Source organism: Lissotriton vulgaris, chromosome 6 (assembly GCF_964263255.1).
Source record: "Lissotriton vulgaris chromosome 6, aLisVul1.2, whole genome shotgun sequence".
Taxonomy (NCBI): Eukaryota; Metazoa; Chordata; class Amphibia; order Caudata; family Salamandridae; genus Lissotriton; species Lissotriton vulgaris.
In genome coordinates, this window is record NC_141694.1 from 1,532,330,509 (window position 1) to 1,532,354,628 (window position 24,120).

General features: G+C 43.8%; 1 protein-coding gene across 1 annotated transcript in view; it reads left to right on the forward strand.

The window, feature by feature from the left end:
* Nucleotides 1-23,638, forward strand: part of LOC147709106 (synaptosomal-associated protein 25-like) — a 301,468-nt gene extending 277,830 nt beyond the window's left edge. Inside the window, exon 8 of the mRNA XM_086927712.1 lies at nt 20,697-23,638. Within this exon, the coding sequence (XP_086783838.1) occupies nt 20,697-20,765 (69 nt within the window). The 3' untranslated portion in view covers nt 20,766-23,638. The remainder of the gene's footprint in view (nt 1-20,696) is intronic.
* The last annotated feature ends 482 nt before the right edge of the window (nt 23,639-24,120 follow it).

Genomic DNA, 24,120 nt, shown 5'->3' on the forward strand with positions numbered 1-24,120 from the left:
CCAACATTAATATCAATATTTGCTAACATAAGAGAATATTGCATTGTAATTTATTTATGTATATTTTTATTCTGATAGAGAATACTGATCACAGAATTCACACATATTGAATATTCCCCAGGCGTAAGACTGGATCTGGAAATGTTTCTGTAGTTCCTCTAAACAGCAGAAGGTTGTGTTGTGTGGCTTGCACTGACACCATTCTGCCCTTAGAAATGTTGTGCCTTTCCTATAAAGGCTTCACTCCTGTGTGCAGACGTCAGTTCCTTTCTTTCTGCACCTCTAGACTCGGATCCTTAGCTTCTCTCATATCTCAGATTCTGCTTTTTGTCATCTATTTCTACAAATATTCTACAGTGTACAAGAGATGTCACCCACTAAGACAACAGGTTTTAATTCTTGTAAGGACTGTCACACAGATACCCACCAGGTTCGCCGGTGGTGTTTGGGGTCAGACCATGACTCCAAGACCTGGATGGACAGCATATCGATGAACCCAAAGGCCATCAAGAAACATGAGGCAAAACTTTACTTCACCAGCCACAAGAAGATGCAGCTCTGGGACCACTCCAAATCCCACTCTTAATCGAAAGCTTGTTCCCTATCCTGAGTTGATGGAGCCACCCTTGAGGCTGGTCTTCATTGTGCTCCAAATCCTCATATAATCATAATTAACATGAAAAGTTGAAGTGCAGTTGCGCCCTTTCATGCCATTCCAACTCCCCAACGAAGGGCATGAGTGGAATTGGTCCCATTCCCACTCCTAAAGGTGGCCAACTTCAGAGCCGATTCAGCAGCTGTTTTTTTGCACAACCCAAGTTTCTGAAGCCTTCTGCCACTCCATGTCAAATCATGAAGTTTCCCTCAACCATGCTCCTGCTCTTTGGTGATGTACTGACTCCCTATGGAAGCCTTCTGGCTCCACGGAGCAGAGAGACCTAGCATCTGGATTACTGCCAGTTGGTTCACTAATGGCACCAGCTGAACGCTCTGTGCCACTTCTGCTCTCAGCTCCAGTAGTGACTAACCCACTGGCGCCCTTACCTAATCCAGGCCCGGGCACATCAATGCCAATGCCTATTTTGCTGCCTGAAGAAGTGGCCCCACTATAGAGGTGAATGCCAACATCCTGATAGAAGTCCTGCAGCCTAGCCAAACTGCTTATGAGCCTCTTCTACCTTGTAATGAGGCCTTAACAGATGCCCTACTTGGGGCTTGGACTAAGCCTTGTACTAGCTCTCCGGTTAACTATTAAAATGCCAGGTGCCAATACCCTGCTCCAGGTACCTGGCCTTCTAGTCACAGCGGCTTTCTCCTGAAAGTGTTGTGGTGTAGGCCTCCATAAACCAGACCAACCCCATCACTATTTTCTCCTACTCTCATTGATATGGAGTCGAAGTTTGTGGAGACCTTTGGTAATCATCATTTGGTTTTGTGCCCCACCTCCAGGGAAGAGAGTCCTGGACAGTCACGCAGTGATCCCTATCTTTCAGCCTCTGTCCTGGAATTCAAAGCGGTTGTCCCTGAGGCTGCTGGGATTGATGACCTCATACATACTGGTGGTTAAGGACTCTTAATGGCTTATGTGGGCCCTGCAGTGGGATCTTAAGTCCCAGTGGGCACAACGTCAAGGGGACATATCCGGCCATGTCCAGATCTCAGAGGAGACTAGAAAAGATTTGCAGTGGTGGCTCCTAGACTGTGATTGGGTCGGCAGCAGATCCCTCTCCCTTCCCCACCCAGAACTGACAGGGGTTACCTATGCATGGCTTCTGGGGTTTGGCATCTGGAAAATAGAGATCAGAGACCTCTGATCTCCACATTTCCCGACTCATTGTTAACCCTCTGGAGGTGAGAGCCATCTGTTTGGTGCTGAAGGTTTTTTTGCCATCCATCAAGGTGAGCCTGGTACAAGTGCTCATGGACACCACAACTGTGATGTGGTACTGCAACAAACAGGGTGGAGGGGGCCACTGATCCTGTGTCAGGCAGCCTTGCACCTTGGGACATGGGTGTCTTCCTGGTAGTGAACCACCTGGCGGGCACATTGAGCGCCAGGGTAGACAAACTCAGCAGCGGGTGCTCAGCAGATCACAAGTGGCACCCAGAGGTAGTGCAAGGTCTCTTCTGAGAGAGGGGCAAACGATTGCTCAATCTATTTGCCACTGCCGAGAATGCTCAATATCAGCACTGCATGTTAGAGTTTCCAAGACACCTCTTGCTTGGAAATGTGTTCTGCTTTGAGAGGAAATCATGTAGGCATTCCTGCCTATTCCACTCTTGCCTGAGTTCTCAAGATCAGGAAAGACCTGGCCCAAGTCATCCCAGGGGTCCAGGACTGGGCACGGAGAGTATGGTATCTAGAACTCTTGGGCTCGAGCATTTGTCCTCCAATCAAGCTACCCCTCCAGGAGGAGCTGCTGTTGCAGCAGAGCAGTTGGGTTCTCCAACCGGGCATTATCAATCTACACCTTCTTGTGTGGAGATTGAGCGGCAACAGCTGAACACCTTCGACCTTCCCCCGGAGGTGGTTGAGATCATCTTAGCAGCCAGGCATCCTTCGACAAAAACTATATATGCCTGCTGTTGCAGCAAAGTTGTGGTATGGTGTGGCACTTGACAGGTTGATCCTATCCAGGTCAAACTGTCTTATGTCTTGGTATTTGTTCTGTGTCTCACCCAGCAAGACTTTCCTATAGGTACAGTTAAGGTTATTTTTCAGCCCTCGGTTGCCTGATCAGCCCTCTTTGTATAAATCACCAGTTTAGATGTGCTTTTTGAAATGCCTACAACACATTACCCCCTTTTCTGTTTGTGATGTCTCAATGGTGCCTCAGTTTTGTCCAAACTTATTAAAGGTGTACTCAATTTGGAGCCACTCCACAGCTGTCCTTTGTGGCTTCTCACAATTAAATTTGTGTTCCGGATTGCCATCACCATTGCACCACATGTGAATGAGCTTCAGGCTCTGTGTATTCATACACCACGTTCTTCGCCAATAACCTGGTTCTGCAAACTAGAGTCTCCTTTATACCAAATATTGTGACACCATTCCACATTGGTTAAGCATCACCCTGCCAGTGTTCTATGCTCCACCTCATCTATTTCAAGAGAAGGAGGGACTCCATCACTTGGACCACAAAATAGTGCTCAGTTTCTACATTGATCCTACCAAGGAACACCAGGTGGGCGATCAGCACTGTGTGGGGTTCGCTGGTGCGAATGAAGGGAAGTTTGTGTAGAAGCATGCCATCTCTGGCTGGATTATGCCCTGCAATAAAATCTGTTACGCACTTGTGAAGAAGCAACCTCCGGACTAATAGTGTGCCCATTCCACCAGGGCTAAATCTGCGACCACTGAGTTAGCATGAGTCCTACCTGTTCTAGACATTTTCCAGGCATCTCTATGGGCATCTCTCCATATGTATGCATATGAAGCCCTATTGTCTGCACAGCCAAGTCCCAAGGAGGTCCCTTTACCTGCTCGGTCCTGCAGAAATTTCCAGCCTGAGTACATCCATGTCCCTCCTCCATTAGGTATTGCTATGGAATCTATTCAAAAGGTGAGGAATCTGTGGCTAAAACTCTCTATCAGAAGAACAAGTTACTTACATTCAGTAATGCTTTTTCTAGTAGAGACTCTATTCAGCCATAGATTCCTCACCAACCCTATCATCCTTCCCATTCTGTGTGTGGACTAGATTCCTTTAATAAGATCCCACTTCTAGGAATCTGCACACTGACATACATCGATTTGGTTTTGGGGCTCCACATCTAGAGGCATAAACAGTCTTGAAAGCAACTGACATCAGCACAGGGGAGTGGCACCTTTATAGGCCTGCACGTAATTTCCGGACTGAAACGGCAGCGGTAGGGAGCCATATAGCACCTCCTTCTGGTGCATCGAGATACTACGAAACGGTTTCCAGATCTAGTCTGACACCTGAAGAATATTCAAAAGGTGAGGAATCTACAGCTGGATACAGACTTCACCAGAAAGAGAGTTACCAAGGGTATGTAACTTGTTCTATAGGTATATTTTGATAATTACCTAATTTCCTCCTGAAAGTGATATCTTGAGGAAGAGGTTTAAGGCCAAATTGATGGAGTCCTACATAACAGCAAGGCGTTGCATCATATTAGTTTTTGGGGAGCAAGAGGTTATGTTCAGCCTTCACCCAGATCACTCTCTGTAAGAAATTGAGTTATTAATTGGGGTGAACAGAATTTCATAACACAAGTAATATGGTGACTAAGCTGTCCATCCAAAGGTTTCAGTAATTTAAACTCTGTGATACATGTCAGCCTTGGGGTGGCCTTCCCCCAAACCTTTTGCCTTACTCATCCATATTTTTTCTGATCTTGGCTTTGTTGGCCTTAGGATTCTGCACACTCTACCACTGCTAATGAGCGCTAAAGTGGGTGAGCTAATGCCTTAAGACATGTTATCATTGATTTATTCTCAATTTGCATATTTAATTTACTTGTAAGTCCCTAGTAAAATGTTACTACCTGTAACCATGGTCTGCACATGAAATGCTACTAGTGGGCCTGAGCACTTGTTGTGCCACTCACTTCTATAGCCGTGCTAACCTGTCGCAGGTCTCCCATTGGAGCCTGTGTGTTCAGTTTTAAACTGCCATTTCAGTCTGGCAAAATCAACCTTTTGCCCAGCATAAACCATCCTTTTTAATACATATGTCACCCCTATGGTAGGTGTTAAACAGCCCACAGGGAAGGGTGCCATGTATTTAAAAAGTAGGACATCTACTTTTAAGTTTTACATGTTCTGGCATTGAAAAACTCCTAAATTCGTCTTTCACTACTGCAAGGCCTGCCTCTCCAATAGGATAATATTGGAGTTGCCTTATTACATTTAAAAGCTGTAACTTCCAAATGGGAACAGATAGACTGTTCATGTTTGGTGTCTTTGGAATTGTAATGAAAAATCCGCTTTTATCTTTAAGTCAGATTTTAAATTACAATTTTGAAAATGGCACTTTTATAAAGTTGAAAGGAAATACCCAGAAATGTATCTGAGAATGCCCAGTGCACTACACACACGTCACATTACAGTGTACGCAACATAATCAAATTAATCACAGGATTATACAATTTTCTCAGATAAACAATAGTATTCGAAGCAATTTTTCACAGATTCAAAAGTTGCGAATGAGATGTTCAAACCATGAAGTTGATTGAAATATGCTTTTATTCTTGATCCTCGCAGATAGTGTTAAAAAAGATGAACAAATAATGCAGCTTGTGTTCTGCATGCCGTAACAAAGCTTAACATGCGCATATTTCATCACTTTTAGAAAGTTAGCATTTTTCTGCCTTAGGCATTAGTGCCTCCAACCTGTCTCTGGGTCACATGACTAGGTGTGGTTGGCAGTTGGACTTTGTGTATTCCTCCAAGACAGCCACAGACAATAGGGAGCATAAATGTGCCTTAATGGGCCATCGCTAACAAGATGTCGAAGCAGAGATGGGTACAGCGCTACGTACCCCTGCAATCAGTCTGGAGCCAGGGCAAGAGAGGCAGGAAAGCTGTGCACTTCAAAGGGAATCCTCTAGAAGCTTCTCCTACTTCAAAGAAGACACCAGGTGTAAATATTGGACCTCAGACAATAACTCTTTAGTATACTTTTAGACATGTGTGAGACTGTGCCAGGAAGAAGAACTGGTGTGCTGCTGAAATATTTGTCACTGTGCTGGACTGCTGCCCTGAAGGACTACTGACCTGATGCCCTCCTGACTGGGTGAGAAGGACTGGACCTGCAACTTGTACCCAGGACCACCAGTATGACTTCAAGGTCTAGTCTCTTGTAACTGTAACCAGCACCTGAACTCTGAGTCCCATCATGCCAAGTGGTACCACCCCGGACCTGGACCTTTGGAAGTGGTTCCTCTGCCAGCCAAACTGTGCATCCAGGAGAACCAACACATCTCCTCTGCTGCGAGGCGCAGCCACGAACAGAACTTTTGCATCACCTCTGCTGCTTGGACTTTCCCATTGCCAGGACTCCACATCGCCCTCACTGCCTGTAGCCTCATCGGAACAGCTGCTGTGAGATGCATCCATGACACAGGACTTTGCATCACCAGCACCCTCATCAAAGGCCTCCTGGATGACGAAGCAGGGCCGTGCATTGAAGCCTTGCAGCTCCTCAGAACCAATGCTGCACCATGCATCTCTTTTATTACCTCGGCTGTGCAACTCATCCTCGATGCAGGACTTCCCAATGCTGCACAACCAGGATTTAAGGTACACTTATAGCTGGTCCACATACCATCGCAGCCGGCCTGAACATGTCACTTTGCCTTGGTCTGGTGTGGCCAGATGTCCACGGTGCTTTGTGCTTTTTGGCGCTATTTTTCAAGACTGATTTGCATATGACTCGGTCCAAACTTGAATGGGGTTGTGAGCAAAAAAATAATGGCTTTAGGCACAGATCTCTGTACTGGGGGTGAGAGTGTTTGACATTATTCAGCATTCCATCCATCACTTTTTCTTCCTGCATTTGTCACCCGAAGTGGAAAGGGTATGCCCAGTCGTCGGTCTCTTGCTCGCCTTGCCACAGGAGTCAAGCTATCCTGGCTGATGAGGGGTGATACCCTAAAAGTGGTCTTAGGATGCTGGTTTCCTGTCCATGGAGGACCTGGCCTGGCAGTTGGGGGCTAAACTGGTCCCATGGGAAGTGGGGTCAAGCCTGATTTGCATATGGCTGGGTCCCAGCTGGAATGGTATGGTAGGCAAAAAAATTGATTTAGGTCCGGATCTCTCTACTGGGGTGAGTGTTTGACATTGTTCAGCATTCCGGCCATCACTTGTTATTTTTGCATTTGTTGCTTTAAGTGGGGCCGGTATGCCAAGGTGTGTGTCCCATGCTTGCTGTGCCACCGGATGGAAGCTATCCTGGCTGATGAGTAGTGATACCGCTAAACTGACTCTTTGATGCTTATTTCCTGTCCAGGGAGGACCTGGCCTGGCAGTTGGGGCTGGACTATTTCCATGGGGAGCAGGGTCAAGACTGATTTGCATATGGCTGGGTTCAAACTGGAATGATTTGGTGAGCTAAACAATGATCGATTTAGGTCCAGATCTCTGTACTGAGAGTGTGTGTTTGATATTGTTCAGCATTCCATTCATCACTTGTTCTTATTGCATTTGTCACACAAATACTACACATTGCCTCTAAGTTAAACCTGACTGCTTTCTGCCAAGAAATCAGAGGGCGAGCATAGGTGAATTTGGGGTTTGTTTGTGACTTCACCCTGACAAGGATAGTGGTTTCTGCTTGAGTAGAGTCCCCCCTACCAGTAACCCAATTTCTTACAAACCCCTTGTAAGTCTTGCACAGAGCAGCCAGACTCAACGTAAAGAAAATATGCAAAGCATTTAGATGTATCAAACCAGTTAAAATGTCAAATAAATAACACAATATAAATCACATTACCATATATAATAATAGAGAAAAATCGAATAAGCCAACAACACCAAAACTACACCAAATCATTAAGGGTAACCAGAGATACGAATTTGTAAAGTTTAAGCAAAAAAGTGCAGAGAACGCTTAAAGCGCCAATGAATGTTACTGGTCGTGGCTGACTAGGCACGATTTCAGACCAACAGCAATGGAGCACTGGTCAGATACACCAAGTATGTTTATCTCATTAGAGACTTTTCCTTAGGGCTTATGCTCTGAAATGCAATTTAAAAGAAGTCCTCCAGCGGGTTAAGATTGCAAGCTGTGCCTGAGAAGAGATCCATGAGGCTGGATAGCCATTAGGCAAGGTCCCGCTGGAGCCATTTTTTGGGCGGGGAATGCTCCAAGCAGGAAAGTTAAAATAATCCCACCCAGAGAAGTCCTCTTGTCAGCTGGCTTAGGCTACTCTTTGCACCTTCAGCTGGTCAAGATTTCTACCTAGTCTCGTTTTTGGAGCGCTGAATTCTCCAAAGGGACAAGGTTGCAGGCTGCATTCAATGATGAGTTCCACAAGGCCACATACAGCCTTGCTGGTAAAAAAAGGTTAAAAAAACTGTTTATTAGGACATTTGTCCATAAAATGTTCTAAAACAATGAAACAGTATAGCTGTTGCATTATAATATCAACTTAAAACCCACTGCCCCCCAGAAGCAGCATGGCCTATTCCAACCCATCCTTAAAACTCTGCTTAGCAGTACCTATAAAATGTGCAATTCCAACTGCAACATCAAGATAACACATTTCAGATAGCAGCCCTGTCGCCCCCGACCTTGAAAGTGTTTGGTATTTTAAAAATAGAGGCCTTAAAAACTTAATACAAGCGGTAATATAAAAAATGCAGTCCATACGTTCATGAGACAAGGAGCATTTTATATTCAGGGACCATGTTCAAAACCCATTACCATCCCAAACAGCTTTGCGCCATATAGAGAATGAAAAGATTAGGTTATGCCCCACTCTCCCCTTTATAATTTCATTCAGTAACCTAGGGTAATGCACCTGGGCCAAGTAGGGAAAGACTGTGTGCTGGCCAAGAGTATTTCATGAGAAGCTGATGGAAGGCTTCTCCCTCAAATAGGCCAGGTCCAGACAACTGCCAACCTTTCCCACAGATTTTCCAAGAGCTTGTTTTTACTGGGGAAGGGAGACCAAGTTTCAATTGAACCCCAAAGAGAATGCATTGTTTTTTAAAATCTGTAATCCTGTTTTTGCTTCCTTTGATCACCTTCTTTCGCTACCAAGAATTTCTTCCCAACAAAATCTAGAGACCTTTGGAGCTTTGCTATCAACCTCCTTTCTGAGGGCTCACTGAAATGGATTTGTTGCTGTGGAGAAGCTCCAAATGGGCAAAAGATGTTTCTCTAGCCCAGCGGAGTCGCACCTTAGGCGGATTGCTTTGGTGGTTGATACCACCCTCTTGCAGCTTTTCCTATCCCTTTAGCCACAAGAAGGGCAGCCAGCTGACCCTTGGAGTCCACTTCTTTGTCCTGGGTCCAATTGGGAACAGATCCAGACCTTCACGTCACCTCACAGGTCCCAAACTGCAGGTTCATTCCATTTTATGTTCTTCCACAAGTCCAGAAAGTGTTTTGAGGTGAGTGCCTTGTGGTACTACCTTTATTCTTAGCACCAGCTAGTGGATGTGAGTGACTCCTGACTCTTCCTTTACCAATGGAAATAACATACCGGGTCAACCTCGACCCGTTTTCTGCAGCTCCTGTTTGCTCTACTTCAGACAATCCACAGTGCCCCTTATTCCCAAAATTGTACAGAGCCTTGTGCAGAGTCTGTATGCTCCCTTAGAGGTGAGGCCAGAGTAATAAGCAGTCCCCTCCTCCATGGTAACTCAAACCGGTTCTGGGGTAGCTGTGTTCCCACTGGGTTTTTGCACTAGCCTAACTATGAGAACAAACACTGGAGCTGTCTAGGTCTCACCTGAGACTTACGTATGAAACGGCTCTTCCCCGTGAGGTTAATTACCTTCCTGTGCATACCCCAACTGGTTTTCCCTCAGGAGCAGAAAAAGCACCTCCATGCATCCAGACAATTGTCCCTGCTTTGAGTGCAGCTTTTACACTTCATTAATGTCAAGCATTTGCTGGACAGCTTTTTAGGAGCTAATATAAATCAGTTTCAAGGGCTTCAGACTGGAAAAAAGTAATTTTCTAAAAGTTACTTTTCCTAAATATTTATTATCATTAATAAAAAGAGTGGTTTAGTTATTTTCCTTGCTATTCCTAAACCTGAGATAAATAAATATTTTAATTTGCACTATTGTTTTTTCATAGTGCAGCCAGGACCTTCCACAGTGAAAAAAACCTTTTGAGGGCTTGTCTCTGCAGAGACATGGGGACGTTACATTTCTACATGTCCCAATTTTAAATACCATCTACCATCACTTGTGGGTTACATAGCCTACAAGGTCTACTTAGGGGTGACCACTTAATATTTAAAAACAAAGTCTCTTTCCACAGTCAAAAAGGGTTATTTTGACTGGTCGGCCTGCAGTTTTTAACTATGCAAAAGAAACACTTGATGGACAAAATGTTGGACAATGCAAACATTCACGCCCAGTCACTAGGATCTGGGTTTAATCCATCATTCTTTTGCTCACCACACCACCCCAGTTTGGACCCAGCCATATGCTAATCAGTCTCGACCTTGTTCCTTGTGGGAACAGTCCAGCACGAACTGCCAAGCCAGGTCCTCCTGTTGAGCCATTAGGAATACCTGTCTAACAGGTGAATGGACAAAAAGTGATCAGGGGACTATTTGGACTATCTTTGAGGTTTCCAATTCTGGACTGAACTCTGTATTCTAGTGTCATATAGTCTTTGGGCAAGTAGTTGGTGGTCTAGAGTCATATAGTAATGAAAGGTCAAGAGCAGTAATGTGATGACTCCATTTGAATTAGTGGAATTCTTGAAGTCATCCCAGATGGAGTTTAATCCTGGTTCAGTTCTTCTTCCATGTCTGGTTCTTGTTTATTTATGGGACAGTCGTCTGTTTTTTAATGGAGCAGCAGATCTAGAAATAAATCTGCCTTTTCAATTATTTTCCTTAAATAAGATCCATGGGCTATTGGTCTGTAGTTTGCTAGGTCCAAGTGGTCTAGAGCCCACCGCTTTAAGATTAGTTTAATATAAGATGTTTTCAGGTCATATCTCAGTTCATAGGGAAGAACAGATGATTGCTTTCACTTGTATTCTAGTAGAATGGTTTCTCCCTTCCCTTAAAAGTTAAGGGTATCCTGACAAGTTTGCAATGTTTATACCTTTGATTATCTGATTGCTTTACTTTAGGGGTTTTGGCAAAAGAGTTTAGAGTGTGTGGTGCAGATATCCTGCTTTGGGAGGTTTGGCAATCAGAGGTTGTTGTTATTGTCATGCCTGTGTCCAGAACTGGAATCCAAACAGATAGGCTCACACCCCCCTGAAGCCTAAGATCCTTGTTAATACCCACAAGCGCTAACAATCAGGCCCTGCAGAAACAGGGGAGAGGGAACAGAAAGGCAATGGCATTGAAATGCAAGCTGTCTGGATCCTCTGTAAGAATGCATTCAAAGTCTGAACACACTTCACAACTAGACAATTGCAAGTCAAATACATAAAAATCATTTGTTATCCCACTCACCACCTGGAGGCTAGGGAACAGCTTTGCCAAAAGAATGAATCTTGAAATTATAGGATGAAAGATGCTGAATGAGGAATATCAAGAGGTAAGTAGCAACAGCACAGTGATTCCTTCCTGGTAAAGCTACACAGAAAAATGCAAGAGAATAACAAAGCGTCAAATGGCAGGGGTGCCAAATATGAACTGCAATGAGGAGCAGGCCTTTCAACACTCACAGATGTTAGTCGAAGACTGATTGAGAATACAGCCCTTTAATATTGGTCTGGCTTTTGTGAACAAGGTAAGGGACCTGATTGCCTTCTTGCTGTGGACTGACCTCTTATTCTCTGTACTGGGGCCTCCACCATCTCAGAATGGTTAGCACGACAATACTTGGCTTGAAGATGCCCCAACCTTCATCGACCCACCATCCACAAGTGCCATGCTCTACTAAAGAAACCAACAGCGGACCCCACCGAACTCAAGAATTACCGCCCAATCTCGCTCCTCCCGTTCCCAGCCAAAGTCATCGAGAAGACCGTCAACAAACAGCTGGCCGCCTTCCTCGAGACGAATGGATCCCTCGACCCCTCACAGTCTGGCTTCCGAGCCAACCACAGCACCGAGACCGCCCTCATCGCTGCCACCGACGACATCCGAGCCCTGATGGACAACGGAGAAACAGCGGCCCTCATCCTCCTAGACCTCTCCGCGGCATTCGACACTGTCTGCCACCGCACCCTAGTGCAGCGCCTCAGCAACGTCGGAATCCAGGAGAAGGCACTGGAATGGATCATCTCCTTCCTCAACGGAAGAACACAGAGAGTCCGCCTACCACCGTACAAGTCAGAGGCCACCGAAATCATCTGCGGCGTCCCTCAAGGATCCTCGCTGAGCCCCACCCTCTTCAACGTCTACATGAGCCCCCTCGCGGCCATCGCACGCCAACACAACCTCAACATCATCTCCTACGCGGACGACACCCAGCTGATCCTCTCCCTGACCAACGACCCCGCCGCCGCCAGAGCCAACCTTCACGAAGGGATGAAAGACGTAGCCGAGTGGATGACGACCAGCCGCCTGAAACTGAACTCGGGCAAGACGGAAGTCCTCATCCTGGGCTCCGCGCCCTCCGCCTGGGACGACTCCTGGTGGCCCCCCGCCCTGGGCACCGCACCCAAACCGACAGACCACGCACGCAACCTGGGCTTCATCCTGGACTCCTCCCTCTCCATGACCAGACAGGTCAACGTTGTCTCCTCGTCGTGCTTCAACATCCTGCGCATGCTACGGAAGATCTTCCGGTGGATCCCCACCGAGACCAGGAAGACGGTCACCCAGGCCCTCGTCACCAGCCGACTGGACTACGGCAACGCCCTCTACGCCGGAACCACCACCAAGCTCCAGAAGAGACTCCAGCGGATCCAGAACGCCTCGGCCAGACTCATCCTCGACATCCCACGACACAGCCACATCTCCGGACATCTGAGAGACCTGCATTGGCTCCCCGTCAACAAAAGAATCACCTTCCGTCTCCTTACCCACGCACACAAAGCCCTACACGATCAAGGCCCGAGCTACCTCAACAACCGCATCAACTTCTACGCTCCCAAACGCCACCTCCGATCAGCCAGTCACGCCCTCGCCGCCGTCCCCCGCATCCTAAGAACGACTACAGGAGGAAGGTCCTTCTCCTACCTGGCCGCCAAGACCTGGAACTCCCTCCCGGCCGACCTGCGCCTGACCCAAGACCACCTCTCCTTCAGGAAGAAGCTCAAGACCTGGCTGTTCGAGCAGTAGCAGGATTCCCCCCCCCCCCCAAGCGCCTTGAGACCCTCCGGGTAAGTAGTGCGCTCTATAAATGTCCTTGATTGATTGATTGATTGATGTCACTCCTTGTTTCTGAATCTCCCATGGACTAGCAACCCTGAGACCTGCTGTAGAGTAAGTCCTGACAGTCCTTGAGCAGAAGTGAAATTATTAGGTAAGCATAGATCTGGAAGCTTGTTGATGATTTTTGTTGCCTAGTGCCACAGAACACTTACTACTTTGGCTGTTGTTTCTTGACTTGGGTGAAGGCATTTCATTCTCCTGTGAAAAGAATGTGTGATATCTTTACTGGTATTGAGATTAATCAGGTAAAATTGAGCGAATCTGTCTGCTCTCTGGTCATGTCAACTCTGTATAATTTAGCAGTAACTTTGCTGTGTGAGCCTGTAGTGTTTCTCTAGTTTGGCTTTCGATGCTATGCGATTGTCAGATTTTATGTGATTGTGGGATTGTTATAACTTTTGATTTTTTAAATCTGACCCTTCCAAGTAGATTCTCCATCATAACAAATAACTGAGAATCTAGCTGGATGGGGCAGACTGGGTAAATGAAGTTTAAAAAGATGCTGTAAACATACACTGTAAACCTGTGAAGTTGAACAATGAGATTTTTAACTGGCTGTAATACATATGTCTTTAGTAAATTATTAGGGACCATTAATCCATCATTTCTTCCAACAATTCTTGCAAGGGTGAACCCCATTAATACATGAAAAATAAGGCTTATCTGGCTCACCACAATATTTTTGAAATATTTAATTCATGTCCCTTTAACCAGGATCTGTAATCAATGTATGTGAAAATGGTGCTATAAAACTTACTTTTTGCCCCTTTTAAAAAAAAATGTAATATACCAAAATATAAGCTTTTAGCTGTGGACATAGTGGAACATAAATAGCATTACATCGCTTACTTTATTACTTTATTATTCATATCAATGCAATTTTGATCACAACATTGACTTTATTAGGACATAGTATTGTGCAAATAGTTTTGGACATCAGCAAATCCGTATAGGGCGTAAGTAAGTATGTATTTTTATTGTCAGTTAATTAAAACTCACAATTTTAAAAGAAAAAACATTGAGGCATTAAAAGTACTTTAAAAAAAGAGAAGATAAAAACCATTATCCCAATTTATGCTTTAACATTTAAAATCCAGTCTTTCAAAATGTTATGCTTTTTTTTTTTTTTTATTGTTAGCCAGCTGACATAAAAAAGAAAGAAAAAATAGACATAGATAGTTTCATACATGTACAAAAAGACATCAAAGTAAGTATGTTATATAGCAAATGGATTGATATATGGAGACAATAAGAAAATTCCTAATTCATAATCAAACTATAGACATAATTTTCTTTACAAAAAGGAGAAAATTAACAATTGTGCAACATTGAGCAGAATTTTACTCTAAAAAGGTGCCCCAGTTCCTGTTAAATTTGATCAGTGAGCGTGTTCCCCTAAGATTTGCTAAGGCTAGCTCCATGGCATGTATCTCTGTTACTAGTACCCACCAGTTCCAAACCGTCGGTGGTTCCGTATCGGTCCAGGCCCTGGCCAAGGTTAATTTGGCACAGGACATAAGTATAGTGACTAAGGCAGATTGTGGAGATGACAGGGGGTAAAAGTCTAGTAGAACCGAGGCAGCCGTGATGGTAGGTAGCAAAATGTTCTTTAGTCTCAGAACATTCTGTATGTCCCCCCAAAAGGTCTTGAGTTTGGGGCATGAGAACAACATGTGTACTAGATTGGCTGCATCGGCTAAGCATTTAGGGCATTTAGTGCGATGGCTATAGGAGGCGTTAGGGGACCATCTAGAAATTCTTTCCGGGGTGTAGTAGAGCATACAGGTCGTTCTGAATTGTTGTAGCCTAAGGCTAGATGACCGTACAAGATTGTTGATGTTAGCCAGAGAGTGCTCAATTTGATTTAGGGTAATATTTAAGCCTAGTTGAGTGCCCCACTTCGCAGCCAATTTGTCGCCATCATTCACTTTAAAGTTACTAAGTAATTTATATGCCTCACTTATAACTGATTTATTCTTGTTTGAGTATAGACAAGTCCATACATCGTATTCAGTGATATTTTGGATCTTTTTTTTGTTAATCAAGTAATCGTGCATCTGTAGATGTTTGTATCTTGTGGCTTCCGGTAAATCATATATCTGTTTGAGCGTATTAAATTCCAAAAACCCCTGCGTGCCGTACATATCCGCCAAAACCTTAATCCCAAGCGCCGCCCAATTATGAGTAATATTATCCGTGAAGATAGCCGGGAGACCTGGGTTACCCCATAGCGGAAGCTTCGGGTGAAAAAAAGTTGTTTTGCAGAATGTTAGTACATTGCCCCAGATCCTAATAATGTCTCTAGCGGTCTTAAATCTCACCCTCTTGTAATAGTTTGGGTCATTAACTCTAAGCAGAAACAGGTGTGAGTCTTGTTTCAACATAAAAAAGTGAAAAAAAGAGCATAATCTCCGTGCAGTAAGGAACGTAAACGTGTAAAGAACGCAGACCAAAAATACAATTTAAAATCTGGAAAAATCAGCCCTCCCTTATTTGTATTATTTTTTAACATTTTTAATGACCTTCTGGCCTTTTTATAACTCCATATGAAGCTGCTCAGTACTCCATCTAGATGTTGAAAGAACTGATTATTTAGTGCCAGTGGGATGGATCGGAACAAATAAACAAACTTTGGCAGAACCTTCATCTTTATGAGATTGATTCTACTAATCAAATTCAGGGGCAATCTGTTCCCTTTTTTTTATAGTAGAATAGTTTGTTTGATCAGCTCGTTGTAGTTTATATTGTTAATATCTTGTAATTTGGCCGTTATTTTGACCCCTAAGTAGGTAGCATCTTTACAGATCTCGGGGACAGCCACAGTGTGAGAGTAGTTTGCTATAACTTGTGTCTTCTGTGGATTAAGCTTATAGCCAGACACCTTCCCGAATTTCCCAGCCTCTATAGAAATCCCTTTCAGCGCTTCGGCGATGTCGGAAGTATAAACGGCAATGTCGTCCGCATAAGCTGTCATTTTCAGCTCCTGTGAGCCGGAGCTAAAAGGTACAATCAGGATTTGGGAGTGAAGGGCAAGCAAAAAAGGTTCTAATGAAAGGGCAAATAAAAGAGGTGAGAGGGGACAGCCTTGATGGGTCCCACGCATAATTGGAAATTCTGATGAGGTCAGGCCCCCATAGCTAATGCAGGCGGTAGGCTTGTCATAGAGTGCCTGTATACCCTTCAGGAAGTTCCCCCCAAAACCCATTTTAGACAGCGCGCTCCAGAGATAGTCCCACCCCACTCGGTCAAAAGCTTTTTCAGCATCTAATAAGATCATGCCGAGTGGGGTTGACTCAGTCTCCGCGACATCAAACGCTGTAATGGCCATGTTTACATGTGTTGTTGTATCTCTCCCGGGGATAAACCCGTGTTGTTGTGGATTAACAATTTGGGGCATGACTGGGGCTAGTCGGAGTGCCATAATTTTGGTGAATATTTTCGCATCAGTATTTATCAGGGAGATCGGTCGATATGACCCTCTCTCCTCCTTGGGCTTGTCTTTCTTTAAAAAGAAAATTATTTTTGTCCTGTTCCAAGATTTGAGAGCCGTTCCGTTTAGCCCAATTGATTGCATATTTTCCAGAAGTAGCTGTTCCAATTCCATTCTACAGGCTTTATAGAGCTCCAAAGGTATAGTATCCTCTCCTGCCGCTTTTCCAATAGGTAAGGAATTGATGGCCAGGTGTAATTCTGTCAGCGTTATATCGTCAGACAATGAGCCCATGCCTAATATGTTCTCTGTGCTCATTGAGTATTCTTCAACATATTCCCGAATTAAATCATGATTTACAGGGTTATAAGGGGTATATAGAATTCTATAGTAATCGGAAAATTGCTCGAGTATATCTTGTGGGTGGTTGTATAGTTTGTTCCCATGCCCCCGGATATTAGAGATTAGGGTGTCTGCTCTATCTTCGGCGACTTTATAGGCTAGGATTTTGCCGATTTTATCCCCTCAAAATGTTATGCTTTAGATAGAGGTCGTATCAAGTTTGGTTTTATTGTCTGTTCAGCCCTTTTGAGATGGATATAAATATGGACAAAGTGCCAATGCTTCGGAGTATCTGTTCAAGCCTTTTGACGTGTGTAAGAGCGTGGATAAAGTACTTGTGCTTCAAAAATGCAAACATGAGTTGGATGTAAGAGGGGGTATGCAGGTTGACTGTTAAAGTGCTCAGTAAAAGTAGACCGGCTGCCTTCTAGTCTGCTGTCGCTTGCGACTTAAGCTTAAGTCTTTCTGCCACTGTATCAAAATACTTTGTAAATTGGCAGTTTAGTTGGATCTTTTCTGGATTAAAACACAATTTTACTGCTTGCCTGCAGGTCCTGATGCCCTTCTGATTTAATGTTGGTCGAAATAAGGCATGTCTTTTGTCTAACAGGCTTGGGCAGATACAAATAATATGTATTGGGTCCTCTTTTCCTGATCCACAAAGACGGCAGCACTGCTCCTCTGGTCTCCCTTTCCATGGTGGCAAGTGATGGGGAATTGGTATAATGCTAAAGCGCTATTTAAAAAAAAAATTCTATTATCTTTTGTTTAACTCCTGTTTTTAGATAAGCATGTGGCATAAGAGCTGCATAGTCATTAAGTACTGTCCATCCGTGAGCCCGCTTGGCCAAAGTTTCCCTGTCTTCTATTGTGGATATCAATTTTATTACTTTAGTTACAACCTTTTTGAAGCTCTTGTGCTCTATGGAGGATTCCCATAGGTTGGTCAATTCAAGCCTTCCAAGTGATTCGACCGAGTACTTTCTGGCGGGTGATTTCTCTCGATGTGACAGTTCAAACCATAGATGTGCATTTAGGGATCCCTGCTCAGCGCCTTTGATCTTGTGCCAGCTTTTTATATAAGCTCCCCTTCTTTCCACGATTTGCTTCTGAAGACCGAATTCCAGGCGTATTTGGGTGGATAACATATAGTTTGGTAGCTGAAAGATTGCTCTGTATGACCTACCAATTATTTTGTCTAAAACTATCACATCTTTGCCTTGCGTTGGTTCACTACCATATATGAGCATTGGCTTCAAACGCGCTCGAATCACCTGTAATAGGGGATCTAATGTTCGGTCTGGTAGGGCTTTCTTCAGGGGCTTCATTGCAAGGTAGCTCGTGGTGCCCTTCCGTTGCAAGGCCTTCAGTTGGGGTTTGTATGAGCCTCTGCTGTTGAGTAGAACTCCGAGATACTTGTAGTTTCGTTACCCGGTCTAAGATGCTCCCATCCAGATGTTGGAGGCCAATTGGGGTCCGGCTTATTAAAACCTAGTCGTCCACGTATAGGAGATTGGACAGCGAGATATTTCCCAAGAGTGGGGCATGCGATGTACTATTGTTCAATTCCCCTGGGAGGTCTGCTAAAAAGAGGTTAAACAGCATGGGGGCTAGAACACACCCTTTTTTAGGGCTTTGAGGGTGTTGATTTGCCTTAAGAGGTGCGTCCCGGCTCCCAGCTTGATCTTGACCCAGGTATCGGTGTGGAATAGGATCAACTGGTTGAGGAGAGGCTTAGGTATCCCCCACTTTTCCAGATTCTGACAAATAGGACGTGATTTACAAAGCTTTTTAATGTGAGAAATTACCTTAAAAAATAACCCTTTGCAAATGGCAACATATTTCTTTAGGCTGACAGTTTAAGAACTCATGTCCTAGTAACAAATAGCCAGAATTGTATAATCTATATCAAATGGATAGCTCCGTACATGTGTACTTGCCTCCATTCTCCTTAGAACAAAGGGAATACCTGACATGAACCATACCATGGACCCTCAGAGAGCTGACAAGGTTCTAAGCACCTTCATTTGATAAACTGCTAGAAGAGCATGAAATACTAGCATGCCAGTATCTTGTGTGGATCATCCCTTTGGTTGTCTTGAAATATGTATTACCAAAAGGTCAAGTGTGTGCATGCCTTTACTCAAGACTTCATGTTGACCTACCATTTTATATTCCCTCTTATTCCCTCTGGGAGTCCTTTGTGGCAAACCATATCCTTCACCTGGAAATCCCAATCTGAAGGTGCTCTAGTTTCAGGGTGCCTTATTATGGTACCATTATGAGATATCCCTTATTCAATGGGGAATTATTTCAGACGTAAGTGTGTATGCATTGATTTGCTACATGTAACTCCTATATTCTGGGCTGTTTTCCACAGGCATATTTGACGAGGTTTTGCCTGGTGAAATATGTCCTAGGATACCCAGGAGTACTAATATCACCTCTGGTCATGCCGCTCGGTACACTGATACTGCTCCAATGGGTAATTCTGAGATCCTCTCAGTAAGGGCCAGGTTACGCCCTTTCTGGGTACACGCACTCACACTTATCTGCCCATTGAAAATTTGGAGTCATATCATGACCCCATTTTGCAGCTCACTGTTGAGCGCCTCTTGTTTGTGCCTGAAGGGAGTAGAGTGAAATTACCTAGCCCAATACTTCTCTGAGCTAGTGCCTTCTATTCAGGTAGTCCATCTCGGAAAATTTGAACAAGGTGTGCCTATTTCAGAATCGTGCTGTTTTTAAATAAGGCCCGAAGTCTGAGAAAATTTGGGCTAACTGAATTCAAGTTATACTCTGAAGGTACATAAAACAGGCGCTTGACTCTTCGGTGCACAAGAAGAGCCATCATTATCCCGTTCCAGATAGATTATGCATCTTTTTTATAGATACAGTCACTTTCCCTAGCTATAGCTGTACATCTGAAAATATACAGAACTCTAGGTAAAGCAGCAGTAGCTGATATTTCAATTTCTAAACGTCTGCCCTAAAGTGTAGTATGTGCTATGGTGTTTGCGCAAATTCTGTGGTATACTGGATGCCCATTCAAAGTAAAATTTATTGTACAAAATGTAGATTGTGTTGACCTGCTTTTTTCTTTGTAAGTATGAAATTACCAAGTATGAAGTTCAGCAGAGAAACTTAAGTACCTAAGCTCAGATTTACTAAGGGCTTGCATCACGCAAAGCAACGCAAGGCGACGCAGCCCTTAAATTTGAGTTACTATGCCATACAGAGCCACCTGCGTGGCATTGTAAATCTGGACTAACTCAAGGTAGCGCAAGTCGCTGCCTTGTGCTACTCTCCGCTGGGAAGGCATTCAGTGGGTGAAGCATCAGTGTTCCCATTCATCCACCCATGGTTTTTGGAGAATTTCCTGATTTACTAATACTAATAAACCTAGGAATTTGTCAAAATGCTACGCCTTCCTAGATGAGGCTTAACTGAGAAATGTGTTTATTTTTCCTCATTTTTTCCTCTGTGTCCTGCAGTAAGAGGAAAAGCCTCAGAGAATTGTTTTTGTGCAGGTATATACTCCTTCCTGCACAAACACAACCCTGACTGTAATGTAAGCACCATTGCACCCTAGCGAAAGGGTGCTTGTGTTGGCATTAAGAAGCACTCAGTGCTCCAGCGGAGAGTGTGCAGGAATGCGTCATATGTAAGTAAATATGGCTCCTTTCTGCCCTCTCCATTTGATGCAGCGCAGAAAGATGTCTTGCTGTGTTGTGCCAGATATTAGTAAATCTGACCTCAAGTTTCTGGGGCACTTCGTGGGCTTTAGAATAATTTGTTCAAAGTTAAAGATTTGATATTCCCGTGTTCTTTTTCTTCCCAAATTCTCTCTAATGCCACGATAAACCTCATTTAATTTTGTTTCCTTTCAAATTTCTAAATGGTTATTTCTGTTTGCCTATTTTTCCAGGCTGATTGCAATAAAACGAGGATCGATGAAGCCAACAAACGTGCAACAACTATGCTGGGAAGCGGCTAGACGCCAGGAAGTGCATTTTCTTCATTGTCTCTGCTGTCTCCGTGGACGGCACGTCCGTGCGTTTATCATGGTGTTTTTCAATAGTTTCACACACATGCATTTATCGAGCTCCCACCTCCACTGGTCACGTGTTCTGATCTACCACTTTCCATATGTATTTGTTATTGTGTTTTCAGGTACTTCTCTTCCCACAGAGAGCACGTTCAAAGCAATGAACTCATTACCTCAGTTGAATGTGGCATTTTTGTGTCCTTTGTATGATTTTCAGATTATATAACAATATGCAGAAATGCTTTACATTTTGTTTACTTACAGTTCTACAGTATTGTTATTGTAAAACTGTGACATTTCTTAAGTATTGCCCTGCTTCGTACTGTGGGTGTCATAAAGTTCTCCACTCTCTGTCTTCAGTCCTGCCGTCGTCATGCCTCGTGTTTCCACGCCCTAGGGATGCAGCCCGGAGCTTCATTAATATATGCAGGGATGCTGTTTATGGATATGCACCTGCAAACAATTGGATTTTATTTACTCTTTTATGGGCCTCTTTGTAAATCTCATGGTAATCCCACTCTAGCCTCCAACAGCGGCATTCCGCAGCATTCTTGAATCTGTGCACTTCAGTAGTTACTGACCTCGTCAGATTTTTGATTTTTTTCTTTTAGGAACTCCATGTGAAAGTCTGGCAAAATGAGGAATTACTGGGAAATTCACTGATTCTGCCGATAATTCCTCATTTGTAGGTGTATTGCCAGGGTGCAATTTATAACGGGGCAGATTTCCCCCACCCCTAGAGTTACCAGTACCCTTAGTATAACATAACAGGTTATTTGTAAAGCGCACGATTACCTGAAGGTGTCCTGTCCCTGAATAACAGATGTTTATTGTTACCCAAGTCAATGATACTCATTTTCTCAACCTCAAATGGATGAAAGTGGGCCCGCCGGGATTTGAACCTGTGACCATGAGGTCGAACACAGGTCCCTGCAGTGGCTGTTTTAGTCCCCTGAGCCACCGGACCTGGCAGTATCAGTGACTCTGGGGGGTGGAGAAACTCCAGACCATTTCCCAAGTCATGTGTGTTGAGGTCCTTAGTAGTTTCTGGTAATGTGTAATCCTCCAACATGACCTAAGCCATAAGGACAGTTTGGTACAGAATATTACACCAGACGACAGTCCCCACATTTACCTCTTCTCTGGAAGTTCGAGGATTTTCCATCACCACTGAACTGTAAATCTAGACCTTAAACTGCTACTTCTGAATGGGAACGTCTTTCCCATGCAGCAGTGCGGGACAAAAACCATGAGCAAGTTTATTCAGTACTCTGACGTGTTTCAATCCTACGCAGTTTTTTGTATAAAAACAGACATGTACACCATACAGTTTGCAGTGAATTACACGTACAAGTGTCCATACACAAAATTAAATGAATCATGGTGGTATAAGGTAAGGTTTGGATACTGCTGTATGATTACCTGCCATAAAATCAACTGCATTATAAAACCATCTGAATAATCGTGTCACTTCCTAGATGCTGCCAAAGAGATTGCATTACGGAAGTTCTCTTTTGCTTACCTCGCAATGTGCAAACCAGAGTTCCAAAATTGTTCAAGCTCATGAAAACCAAAGTGATAAAAAGGCAAGGAATGGCATTTAGAGAACAGGTGAACTGTTTTTCTAGATGTCATTGCAGTGTGTAATATGAAATCCCCTCTGTCTCGTACCTGTGGGTGAAGGGATTGACAGTTTGTAACTAGCATAACATGATTAAAATAAAAGACCTCCTTCTGGCTGTTCACATTTTTTCTTGGCGTGTGTGGGCACAATCTTGTTCCTTTCCACCCACACGGGCGGCGGGATGCTGAGAAGGCAGCAAGCAGCTCTGTGCAGAATGCGCAGTGTGAGAGGCGAGGAGCTTGCTTTGAAAATGTGTCATTTACTTTGAAGACTCAATAAAGCGACTGGTGACTACGCAGAACAGAGGCTCACTCATTCACTTAGAATTCTATGTGTTTCGACAAACCTTACTGTTTTAAAGCAACTAACTAATAAATCATGTTACAATGATTTCTGCAACCCACTAAGAGCTCATTAAAAAAAACACATTCCAAGGTCTTATTGTTGGGTGATGCAACATTTGGTGAGGAATGGCCTCTTTAAGAAAGAGAACTGTGTAAACATCTGGAATGCCCTCTCCGATTAAATTAATAGTTTCACCAAATGGGATTCAACCTCATGACTTCCAGATGACGGATTCACCTAATTTGTCAGCAGTGAACATTTAGCTCACTGAGCCATCGTTGATGTTCTATTTTGTTAGTATATATTGTAGTATGTGTACCTCAAATGAAATGTATGTACTTCAATACCTTCTTATCAGGCTCTCTGAAACCAACCCAGATTAAGTCTAAGGGCCAGATGTATCAAAGGGTTTTACTCATTCTGTGTCTATGGGAAAATGTGTTCATACATATGGCCCTAAGTTCTTCGAAACAAGTACAAATAAATAAATATGTTCTCTCAATCTTCTCAGGTTCAGCGTGCAAAACAATTATGTCTTCATATTAGGCATTTCCATTAGTGTTTTAGGGCCTCGTTTACCAATGTTTTCGTGGAGGCTTTCGCACGATCCACCCAAAAATGTTGTCAATTTACTATTGGTAGGGGCCTCTGCAGAGCTCTACATTGCATTCGTGTCACAGGTGCAGGCAAGCAAACTTTGGTAAATAATGAACATAATTTATTAAACTGAGGATTCTTTCCATTGTGTGTTCAGTAAACATTGTGACAAGTAAAAAGTACTCCCTTAATGTAATATTATGTAAGAATGCTCTTTTATCACAAAAACATGACTAATAAACTGATTCCTGCTCACTGAGGGTCTGATTTTGATTGCGGCTGTGCAGTGCTTACGTGACATCGCAGACATACAAGGGAGTGAGAACTGGTTTGCTGCAACACTTTGGTAGTTCTGCATGACTTTTTTTTGAAGTTTTATAAAGTGCCAACTCGACACAAAGGTATCAAAGCGCTTTACATGAGCATCAGCTCCATTACAGACAGACACATTAAATGTTTGATTTATTTTTTAGGCACAGGGAGATCAATCGATGTGCCCAGAATCACATGATGTTGTAGCCTCTGGCCAGAGTCGAACCTGTTTCCCCAGCTTCAAAGTCGGCAGCTCTAGCCTTAACTTGACTTAGCGACAGTTTGTTACGCATTTAGAACGGTAACAGCTTATTTTCGTATTGGACACTGCTGTGATGGGGCGGAAAATTGGAATATTTATCCCACACGAAAAAGCAGACATGTCTTGTTCTGTCAGAGGAACCAATTAGAGATGACCTGTAATGA